The sequence below is a fragment of the Dasypus novemcinctus genome, chromosome 5 (genome assembly GCF_030445035.2).
Source record: "Dasypus novemcinctus isolate mDasNov1 chromosome 5, mDasNov1.1.hap2, whole genome shotgun sequence".
Taxonomy (NCBI): domain Eukaryota; kingdom Metazoa; phylum Chordata; class Mammalia; order Cingulata; family Dasypodidae; genus Dasypus; species Dasypus novemcinctus.
The window spans coordinates 21,281,885-21,294,248 of NC_080677.1; the positions used below are offsets into that span (position 1 = coordinate 21,281,885).

The following is a 12,364-nucleotide window of genomic DNA, read 5'->3' on the forward strand; positions in this document are numbered from 1 at the left end:
AGCATAGTGCATCTGGCAGGAAATACATTTTGATCCAGGAATATGGGGAAAATTCTGTTCTTTCCAAGACAGCTTTGCCTGAAGTTTAGTCACTGGAACAAGCAAGGAGAAAGACAATAATAATGAAGGAGACATCATACTTCGTTTTCCTCAGGATTCCCGGGATCGAGCTCTCCAAATAATTTCTCAATCATATCTGTTGCTTGATGGATGTTTGATGCTCCATGGACAGCATTGTTCAAAATAGATGTTCCAAAACGGGCTCGAATGGAGTCTGGGGACAGAATTTTTGCTTCTTCTGGGTCTGTTGGGCCTATCAATCTTCTCCATTCTGAAACAGCATTCCACTTGGTCAGGACCATTACCACAGCTGGGCTTCTGTAAGCAAAGAAGTGCTTTCAGAAGGTTTGGACTATATACAGCCATCGAGATGGCATACGTGGCTAAAACCAAAATGTGACAGTGTGGTCTAGAGGTCTCTTTATTCTTTGTTCTTGTCTGTGCAATTTTATGCTTTTTGTTTGGTTTTTCGGATCTCCCTTTTTTATCAAGTTGTTGTGCTATAGTTTAATTCTAGGGAAAATTTTTCAATGGAATCTTATTTCTTTTAATTTGGGGGGCAACAATAAATACAGACATTGTCATGATATATTTATGACAATATATATTCATATATATTCAGTGAAGGGCTTGTTGCCCAGTCTGGCCTTCAGCAATGAGCCCCTTCCAGCACTGCCTCTGTTGCAGACAGCCACCCTTGTCCAAGGCCACACTCATTGCTAACATAGCCTACATTCTATGACGGATCTATGTGAGGTTATCTGCCCAACCGAGGACAACCAACCCTGGGGGGCCGACCTAGAGCTGATCAATGAGACAGTTGTTGGGCCTGCATGGCATCTTGACTCCTCCCTTTTCCCACCCTGCTTCTTTATCCCCCCTCCCCCACAGGGCATCCTTAATAAATATTCTGCACACTAAGCTCTGTTCCCCAGGAATGCAACCTGCAACAGATAAGAAAGGTAGTTTTCCAAGCTGTTGTGGAGCAGTAACTGAAAGTTCCTAGCTTTCTGCTGATTATTTGTATGTAATTACTACTTGCATTCAAGAAGTATAAGGAATTAGTGCTTCTTTTTCAATTTCATGCAATGTTTTGTTTGAACTCTATAAATTTTGCCTTTCTAGACTCATTGAGAAATGGTCAGGGACTGAGAAGGGAACATAAAGATATCATATAAAAAGTCTGCTTATTATATATATAAAATGGCAAAAAAATTAAAAGCAAACTCAAAATAAGTTGGTAAGAGTATTTAAATAATTGTGAGCTATAAAAGGAAAGGAGTCCTGGGAAGCAGCAACAAAGGGCACAGACTGTGGGCTCGGAGTCCAGCTAGACTCTCGCTTCATGACTGTGGACAAATTCAGTCTCTCTGCCTCTGTTCCCGCATAGCTAAAGTGAGAATCACAGTAAAAACGACTCCATGGAGCTGTTGTAAGTGTCAAACGAGATGAAAGTGTAGGAAGTCCAGCATGAGGCCTGTAGTTAGTAAGCACTCAATAAACGTTAGTCTTCAGCTCCTATGCAGTGGTTATAAAGGTGTGTGTTGCCAGGAACAGATGTCCAAAACATGGAAGAAGAAATTTCCAGAAGAGCAAGCTTAGCAATGTTTATATAATTATACAAATAAATTGTGTATATACTAAGAATTTAGCAAGGTATCTACAAATTTAAAAAGGAAAGGACATGTGAATAATGACATCTAACATTTATTCGGTGCTTATGTCCCAGGCACTGTCTGAGTGTGTTGATTATTTACCCATCACAACAGACGGATGAAGTAGGTAGTACTATTATCCCCATCTTACAGATAAGGAAACTGAGGCACAGATTAAGTGCGTTGGCAAAGCAGGGATAAATCCACCCAGCCCCCATATCTACTGTGAAGACCTAAAGAGAGAGAGACAGAGAGAGAGAAAGAGAGAGAAAAGGAAGAGAGGAAGGAAGGGAATGAGATAGAAAAGAAATGAACCCTAATGCCCTCAGTGTTAACAGTATGTCTTTTCAGGGGTAAGATTATAAGGGAATGTTTTAATTCTTTTTCAGTTTCTATAATGAACATTTATTTTTATTATAATGCAAAGAACTATGTATCAGAAACTTACTGAGACATCATGGCCAACAGATCTTCATAAAAGTCTTTTCCTTTCAGATTTCTATAAAATTGTTCAGCTATTTCTCGAGTTAGGAGCATTTCCTTCATCCGTGTCACTTGAAATCCCTGTTCATTAATACACTTCAAGATCTCCTCTAGGAAAAACAGATAACTGGTCATCTTCCAGATTACCTTTACTTTTGCTCTGTGTTCAAGTAGACTGTAATAACTAAAGAAAGTGATAGTTTTACCTGAATAATGTGGTTTAAAAAACAAAGTATGTTAAAAAAAATTAAATAACTGGATGAACATTCAAAATCTTTATTAATGAAGATGTTCTGTCTCCAAGACCCACCCTTCCAGAAACCACCTGAAACGTCTAATTGACTATAAAATTGGGGTGAAGCCTGCTCCTATGCTGGGAATGAAGGTATCTTGTCCTCTCTACAGTACAAATGTAAGCAATTTTTGCTAGCTATGGATTGAAGAAGAGAAATAATGTTTACTCTTCTTTTTGAAGAAGGAGGGCATTGTTAGGAGAATTAAATAAAGGAAATCTTGTTAGAACCTCACTGACACCTGAATTTGAGAGCCACATTCTGGAGACAAAGATGAGCCAAGGGAGAGACCGGGAGCTTTCTAGTTAAATAGCCCTTTCTATGCTCTAGATCAAAGGCAATGTGAAGTGGATGGGCTGGTAGTGAGAGGCAAGTGAGTCATAATCAACAGAGAGCGTGAAGGAATCTGGACTTCTCCCCTTGGAAGGAAAGTGATCAGGATCTGCCCTAAGACAGACCTGGCCTGGATAGCTCAAGGTTCTCCAGAAAGAAGGGTACTCCAAGCATGATGTGACTCTGGAATGAAGGTTGGTTTCAGTACAAAAGAAAATAAAAAGTTGGCCATGAAGAGTGGTCCAGAACAGCCAAGAAAATATTGACAGTTATTAAAATGCACTATAACTCAATGATATTTAAAATGGTAAGGACTGGTGCAATAAGAAGCATCTAAATATAGGGACTAGAAGAGAAAGCACAGCAGCTGACCTGGATATATGCTATTGCTGATTATATGAATAGAAGGCATACCAGATCAATGTGGAAAGAATGAATTAATAAATCAATGGAAAGGATGAATTATTCAATCAGAAGATAGAATTAGTTGGTTAATGAATGAAATATTTTTAAATTAGTGGTAAAATGAGTTATATAATTTCATACTTAAGCCCAAATCAATTTCATACTGATCAAAAAGTTATTATGGGAAAAAATAAAATAGTGTAAATTTAAAAATTAGGAAAGTGCATGCATAAACTACTAGAAGAAAGAAAGGCAATCATAATCGGTAAAATGGTGCCTTGATTGACATTTTGCCCACAGGAGTTCTGAAGCCATGCTAAAAATGGCCACTGATGGGACTAAAGTTCTACCAAACATTTTTTATATTGTGGACCTCAGAGTTAATTTTTAACACTTGCCACCATCATATTGTAACTATTTGTTTAATTTCTATCTCTCCTTTGACTGTGACTTCCTGTATGATTTGTGCTTATCATTGTATCTAATCCTGCTCAGCAGAGGCTCAGAACATGAAGACCCTTAACAAATGATCAATGAACTAGGCACTGAAGGAACAAATGAGATTAGAGCATACATCCTTCCTCCAGATGTAACTGTTTTGTGGGAGGGCCAACTTTGATCATTGTCACAAAGAGTAATGTACAAATTTCCTGGAACCACAGCAGAGGAAACTATGAACTCTCTCTGGGGAGATCAGGGATGACTTCCCAAAGAAGCTGAACGTTGTGATCAGTGTGCAAAAATAAGGTGGTGACACTAAGCAGACGAGAAAGGAAAGGAACTCTGAGCAGAATGAGCAACATACACAAAGTCCAGAGGTGAGAAAGAAAGTGATAAGGATAGAAAGTTATTGGCAATTAAACTGGGTGAATAGAGGAAAGATTACAAACAGCTGTGGTAACTGGGCTATGTACCCCAATTCTTCAATGTAATCTATTCCTGGGAGTGGAGAGTGGGGACCCATTTTAAGTAGGTTGTTTTGATGAGGTTATTTCAGTGAAAGTGTGGCCAACTCAATCAGGATGGGTTGTAATCCTATTACTGGACTGAAATATAAGCAAACTGAAATTCAGACTGATAGAGAGAAAGCCACAGGAAGCAAAAAGTTGAAAGTAAATGGAAACTGGAAGAGAAAGCAGAGGCCAGGCGAAAATTACACCATGTGCATTGCTATGTGACAGAAGAGCCAAAGACCAAGGATCACTGGCAGCGAGCCCGAGATTGCCTATCTTTGGGAGGAAAGCATCTCCTAGATGATACCTTGATTTTGGACTTCTTCTAGCCTCAAATTCCCATTAAGTCAATAAACACCCATTGTTTAGGCCAGACCATTGCATGGTATTTGCTTTAGCAATGAGGAAACTAAAGCAAGAGCTATACCTTCCATAGAAATATTGACTTTAGCCTGAAGGTAAAAAGTAACATTTAAAGGATTTGCAGCAGGAATATATTCACAATTGCACTCTAGAAAGGTAATATCTTTGCAGTATGAAAGTTGAATTTGTGTTAGATGTGGCATTAGAAGTAGACTGGAGAAGACTAATATAGAAAGTCAGGTGAGCAGCAGAGTAGCTTAAAGGAAGGTGATACCAATAGGAAGGGACATTTTAGTGATGGATTTAGAGATTTTTACAAAGTCGGATAGATAGATAGATCTGAATATTGGATAAATAAAGCCCATTTCAAACCCATTCACAGTTCAGCATTAATTTAAGGGAAAAGATACTTTGTCATGGATGTCAAGCATACAGATTTGGTTGCGTTAAGATCACTAACATTACTAAATTATTTTAACTGATAAAGGATTTACATATTGCAGAAGCTGGATTCGCTTTTTAAAAGGTATACATTTGACAAAATGTTGGTGTGTAACTTAATGGTGGCCACTTAAATCTGAATCTATCCTCTCTCTTCCAACTACTATTTATATCAATATGGGAAGTAAATAAAATCACCCATAATCCATACCTATAGTAAAGTAGGAGATAGTAATAAAAAACTTTAGTTTACATGTGAGCTGTGCAATAAATATTTGGAACCAGCAGAGGACAGTTTCAGAGTCTGTGCAAGCACAGAAAGTCAAACAGGGTTTAAGCAAGAGGAAGGAGAGTAGAAGAGTGTCCTGTCAGTGCTAGCACAAATAATATCAAAATAGAGTGAAACTCCGTAGAGAGAGGCTCACTCTAAAAAGGGAAATGTTAAGAACAACTATGCGATTCAGTGGATGGGAGCACAAGGACTGGGGAAATAGAGGACAGGGCTTGAAAAGTGTGGGAACAGAAATGAGTCTTTGAAAGGCACTATTCCTCCAGAAAAGGAGGCAGCTTAGAGAACAAAAGTCTCCTGGAGTACCCGGGAATGAATGGAAAGGATGCAAGTACCTGAGGCTAATGTTCTAGATAAACAGAGAACATTGCAGAAATAGGATACAGATCCATTCACCACTACCACCAAGGTCCTATTAAAGAAATTGTACTTTATCTTACAAAACAGAACATTCTGAACTAAGAAACTCCTATACTTCCTGCATACTTCCATTGAATCATCTGTGAAATAAAGTGGGCAAGAAAATCCAACACACTTGAAAGTAAACATAGAAAGCTATCTTAAATCCATGCTGCATTATTATAATTTAAAAAACCCAAATATTAAAACTAAAGTTATTTCCCCTCAAAAAAAAAAAAAAAAAGAGGAAAGAAAAGAAATGACAAGGCTCAAGAAAACTGTAACATAACATTCCAATATGAATTAAATATAACTAATCAAACAGTTGGGACATGGAAAACATGTGAATTAGAACTTCTAAAAAAAAGGTAGAAACAGTCAAGCAATAATTGTAGATGTGAAATAAGAGCTGACTCTATGCAAGAAAAAAATCTAAAGAAAGATAAAATTATCACATATAATAAGTACTAAGTTACAAGGCAACTATTAAACAGGCAGGAACTGTCTGAAATGGTAACTTTGAAATTCCAGAGGCCAGAAGAACACAGTATATAATCCGGGCAAGAAGCTGATAAATTATAGTAAAGAACTGTAAATTGCTCTCTCTGCATGGCAGGTAGCAGCATTTATTCCTGACTTGTGGCAGCTGCAATGGGAGTCGGTTCTTGGTTAGAGGCTGGTGACTGAAAGGAATGTAAAATCATCTTCCCAAGAACAGGGGTGGACAGAGTAAATCACTGATCACAGCTTATGGTTAGTGAAATCAGATCACTGAGTCCTGACTCTGAGGGCAGCTATTTTTCACCCCACTCTGGACAAGGGCAGCAGCAGCCATTGTTTCATCCTTCCCTGGACAGAGGCAGATGAGGTGAAAATTTACAGACTCAGGGCTTCCTCAGGGCTGTGGGGGACAGTTAGCTGAAGCCAGGAAATCTCAGTTTTGGGAAGCCACCAGAGAAGATTTTGGCACCCTTCCTGAATCCCCCATAGGACACCTTGGAGGCAGTCTGTGACACTTTTGTGGGTCCCTGGTTCTGTTTTGACTGGGAAAGACAGGTTTGGGAAAGTCCATCCCAGGGTGACACTCCTCCCAGAATTTGCCCTCCAGGCAAAAGCATCGTGAGACAATGAAAGGAGTGTATAAAACTACAGAAGTAAACAGTCTAGGACAAAGGCCCACTGGCTTCAGATACCTGGGAGAGGAAATTTTGTCCGCAGGGAAACAATGGACAAACTGTTAGAAATAAGGAAACTCCAAAACAACTAACAAGCAAAATCTCAGGAAAGGACAGAGACTCAGAAAGACAAGGAAAACCCTGTGCACTACCATTCACCTTGGGCAGACCTTCCTGACAGGAGGAGGGCTGAAGCTCAGAAAATTTCTGTCTCATCACCGGCTGATTATAAAACCAAGAAACAGGCATCCCAGAGAGTAAATCCCAGAGTTAACGTTTTAAAATACCAAAATATTCAGTGTGCAACAAAATAGTATAAGACAAAGAGACAGGAAATGATGGCATATACAAAGGAAAAGGATAACTAGACAGGAAACAGCAACAAGGAAAATGAGAATGTGCATATACCAAACAAATCTTTTTAAAAATGATCTTAAATATGCTCAAAAAGATGAAGGAAAACAATGATTGAGCAATATGAAAGTCTAGGTAAAGAGACAGAAATTTTAAAAAGGAACCAAACAAAACTACTGGAGTTGAAGACCAAAATGACTGAAATGAAAAATACCCAGGAGGGGAGATTACAGCAACATGGTGGCAGAGTAAGGAGCTCCTAGAGTCAGTTCCTGCTCCAGGGCATTAGTAAACACCCAGAGCTCTCTGGAGCTAACTGAAGCAACTATTTGAAGTCTGCAGGAGGCCAGAAGGGCATCCTGCAACATCATTGAAGGAGTGGAAGGAGGAGACTGCCCATCTGCAGAGAAGACTCATAAGTAGAGTGCTCCATGCCCCATAGACCAGTGCCCATTCTCCCCCGGAGGCACAAGCTGCCTCAGGAGTTGTTCTGCGGCTGGAATTGAAAGCTCCACTTCCCAAAACTGGGGGAGAAAGAGACAGTTGGGCACCAACTTCAGCTACTGATGAGTAAAATTCAACGGGCTAAAGTATAATCCTGAGAACAGCTAAAATTTGAGCCTGTCTAAGTCAGAAAGAGGCTGGGATCTGCCATCTTAACTCCGCATCTGGCACGAAGGGAAGCGGGGAGGACTGAAAATCCCAATGCTGGTAGGGACCGGCTTCTTTCCATCCAGGTCAGATTTTGGGTCTAGCCTAAGACCTAGTGCCACCTTTGACAAGGAGGAAGCTGTAGGGACTTGCACCAACCTCTCTGGGAAATTGCCAGCCAAGCCACAGAGGCTGATGATTGTCTTACTCTGGTGGTGCAAGCTGCCTCAGGAGCTGTTTCGTGACCTGAATTGGAAGCTCCATTTCCCAAAAACAGGGGAGGAGGAGATGGTTGGTTGCCAATTTCAGCTACTGATTGGTAGACTCAGATGGCTAAGGAATAACCTTTGGAACAACTGGGGTGTGAATTTGTCCAAGTTTGAAAAAGTCCAGTGGCCGCCATTTTGACTCCACCCCCAGCCTGAGAGGATACTAGCCTGACCAAATGGTAGGATGGTAGGAACACAGTGATGGTAGGAACTGGTTTCTTTCACCTGGATCAGCCTGCAGCCCTACCCTAGGTTTCAGTTCCACTGCTGGCAGGGAGGAGGCTGGCAAGCTCAGCATCAGTCTATTCAGGTAAGCATAGGGTACCTTTGGCTGGCACAAACTGAAAAATTAAAAGTCTACCGGGGCAACTGTGGTCATCTTGGACCTGCACTGCATAGATTGCTGCCCACACCTGCAGCTCCATGCATGCCCAGGCATGGGAGAAAGGGATGGGAAGCTACATCAAACTGTAGGCAACTACAGTCTAGGCTTGCATGACTTGGACACACAACTGTAACTCTGTCCCTACCTCTGGGAAAGGAGAAAGTTGGGAGAAGCTTCGTCCATCCCTGGGGCAATGAGGACAGCTTGAGCGTCCACAGTTTTTAGCACCAATTACATCCTTAGCTCCTACTGCACAACCAGCAAGGGAGAAAGGACAGGAAGCCCTAAACTAAAGAGAAAAACTGCACCCAGAATAAATACTCTAGTAAACCAGATGCCAAGACACCAACTAAAAATTGCAATCCACACCAAGAAACAGGAAGCTATGGCCCAGTTAAAGGAACAAGATAAGCCTCCAGACGACATAAAGGAGTTGAGACAACTAATCATAGATGTTCAAATAAATCTCCTTAATAAATTCAATGAGATAGCTAAAGAGATTAAGGATATTAAGAAGACACTGGATAAGCACAAAGTAGAATTTGAAAGCATGCATAGAAAAATAGCAGATCTTACAGGAATGAAATGTGCCATAAATGAAATTAAAAAAACAGATTTGAGGAGGCAGAAGGAAGGATTGGTGAGCCTGAAAAAATGGCCTCTGAAAGTGAACATGAAAAAGAACAGATGAAAAAAAGAATGGAAAAAATTAACAAGATCTCAGGGAACTAAACAACAGCCAGTGATGTGCAAACATACATGTCATGGGTGTCCCAGAAGGAGGAAAGGGAAAGGGGGCAGAAGGAATATTTAAAGAAATAATGGTAGAAAATTTCCCAACCCTATTGAAGGACATAGATATCCCTGTCCAAGAAGCACAATGTACTCTCATCCAAAAAAAAATCCAAATAGACCAACTCCAAGACACATACTAATCAGAATGTCAAATGCCAAAGACAAAGAGAGAATTCTGAGTACAGCAAGAAAAAAGCAATGCATAACATATAAGGGATACACAATAAGATTAAGTGCTGATTTCTCACCAGAAACCATGGAAGCAAGAAGACAGTGGTCTGATATATTTAAGATACTATGAGAGAAAAACTTCCAGCCAAGAGTTTTATATCCAGCAAGACTGTCTTTCAAAAATGAGGGCAAGATTAGAATATTCACAGACCAACAGAAACTGAGAGAATTTCTAAGCAAGAGACCAGAATTTCAGGAAATACTAAAGGGTGTGCTAGAGTGTGAAAAGAAAAGACAGGAGAGAAAGGCCTGGAAGAGAGTCTAGAAATGAAGATTATATCAATAAAAGTAACTAGAGTGTCAAAAGAATGGTGAAAATAAAATATGACAGATAAAACTCAAATAGTCAGGAATAAACTTAACCAACAATGTAAAGCACTTGTATTCAGAAAACTGCAATCCAATGTTAAAACAAATAAAAAAAGTCCTAAATAAATGGAAGAACATTCCATGCTCAAAGATTGGAAGACTAAATATCATTAAGATGTCAGTTCTATTCAAATTGATATACAGATTCAATGCAACCCTGATAAAAATAAGTGCTTAAAAAAATTGAAACCACAATTAGCCAATTTATTTGAAAGGGTTAAAGGGTCCTGAATAGCTAGAGACATCATAAAAGGAAAAGCAAATCCTCCTCTCTGGATTCTAAATCATACTACCAAACTATGGTGGTAAAAACATCATGATACTGGCATAAAGACAGATACATAGACCAATGGAACCAAATTGATGGCTCAGAAACAGACCCTCACATGTATGGTCAAGTGATTTTTGACTAGCCTGTCAAACCTACACAGCTCATGCAGAACAGTTCATTCAGCAAAATGATGCTGAAAAAACTGGATATCTATAGCCAAAAGAAGGAAAGAGGACCTCTGTCTCACACTTTATCCAAAAATTAACTCAAAATGGATCAAAAACCTAAAAATAAAAGAACCATAAAACTTCTAGAAGAAATTGTAGGAAAATACCTTCAAGACCTAGTGGTAGGTGGTGGATTCTTAATGGAGACTTTAAGAGAAGGACTGAGATGGACTACTGATGTTTAATGTATGTAGAAGTTTTAATTAGCTTTACTGTAAAAGTGTGGAAATGCATAGAATGGATGGTAAAAATAGTAATAGCTAGTTTATAAATAGGGATATGGCTGAAAATGGTAATCTAGGGATGTAAATGCCAATTGACAGAATGTTAGAGAATAATCTAGGAACTGAATAGCACAGTAAATCAAGAGGTGGCTCAGAATTGTACTTGACAATACAGATGCAAGAGTGTTCTTTGTGAGCTAGAGCAAATGTATATCACTACTGCAGGGTGTTGGGAATGTGGAGAAGCGTGGGAAAAATACAGCTGGAGTGACCTATGGACTGTGGTTAGCAGTAATAATATAATATTTTTTCATCTATGCCAAAGATGTACTGTGTTGATAATGGGGCGGTATGGACAATGTGAGCCAAATGTATGCTATGGACATGGCAACAATCAGATGATATTATCTTACCTGTAACAAATGTTCCACCACAGTGTGGTGTGTTGATAGAGAGGTGTTGCTTGGGAATTCTGCATATGTGCATGATTGTTTTTATAAGTTTACAACTTCTGTCATAAAAAAAATATATTTAAAAAATAATAATAAAGTGTGTTGGGGGACAAACAAACTACACGTAAGATAAGGACTATAATTAGTAGTAAGATTTTGACAATATTCTTTCATAATTTTTAACAAACATCTCATGACAATGCAAACTGTTGGTGGAGCATTGATGTATGGGACCCCTGTATGATGTTATGCATGTTTGCTTTGTAAGTCCACAACTTTTACTATACACTTAATTGTTTATGTATGTTCATATATAAATGACATAAATATAATAATAGGGAGGGTTGGGGGGAAATACTTTGGTTAGTAGTAATATTTTGACAATGCTCTTTAATCATTAGTTGAAAAGGTTTAACAACAATGTAAGGTGTTGGTGGTAGGGTAAGTTATGAGAGTCCTGTATGATGTTATATATGTTTGTTTTGTAAGTTCATGACTATTATTATACACTTATTGTTTATGTATGTTTGTGTGTGGGTGATATATTTCAATAAATTAATTAAAAAAAAATACTCAGGAGGGTTTCAAGAGTACATGAGAGCTGGCAGAAGATAAAGTCAGTGAACTCAAAGAAAGACAAGACACTTGAAATGAGCCAGGCTGAGAAGCAGAAAGAAAAAAGAATTATCAAAAGCAAAAATAGCCTTAGACACATCTGGGACTCCATCAAGCACACCAATATATGCATTATGAAAGTCCCAAAAGGAGAAGAGGGAAAGAAAGGAGCAGAAGAAATAGTCAAATAAATAATGAAAGAGAGCTTCCCAAACATAGCAAAAGACATGAAAATGCACATTCAAGAAGCTCAGGAAACACTAATTAGGATAAACATGATAAAAAATGCACCCCATCATACACTGATTATATTATGGAAAGGACAGGGAGAGAGTTATGAAAGCTGCAAGAGAAAAGCAACATGCCACTTACAAGAGAGTCCCAATTAGATTGAGAGCTGATTTCTCATCAGATATCAGTGAGTCAAAAAAGCAGTGGGTTGAAATAATTGGAGTATTGAAGGAAAACAACTGCCAGCCAAGAATTTTGTATACAGTGATGTGCTCTTTCAAAAATGACTGAGAGAATGGAAAGCAGTTGTGGCTCAGGCAGCTGGGCACCCACCTTCCATATGGGAGGTTCCAGATTTGGTTCCTGGTGCTTCCTAAAGAAGACAAGCAAGACAGCAAGCTGACACAATGGGCTGGACTGGCAAGATGATTCAACAAGAGG

At 39.0% G+C, this 12,364-nt stretch overlaps 1 protein-coding gene across 1 annotated transcript in view; it reads right to left on the minus strand.

The window, feature by feature from the left end:
- Nucleotides 1–12,364, minus strand: part of NME8 (NME/NM23 family member 8) — a 77,016-nt gene that overhangs the window by 3,278 nt on the left and 61,374 nt on the right. The window contains exons 16-17 of the mRNA XM_058298039.2: nucleotides 2,164–2,308; nucleotides 141–378 (exon numbers count right to left, since the gene is read on the minus strand). Of these exons, the coding sequence (XP_058154022.1) occupies nucleotides 141–378; nucleotides 2,164–2,308 (383 nt within the window). The remainder of the gene's footprint in view (nucleotides 1–140; nucleotides 379–2,163; nucleotides 2,309–12,364) is intronic.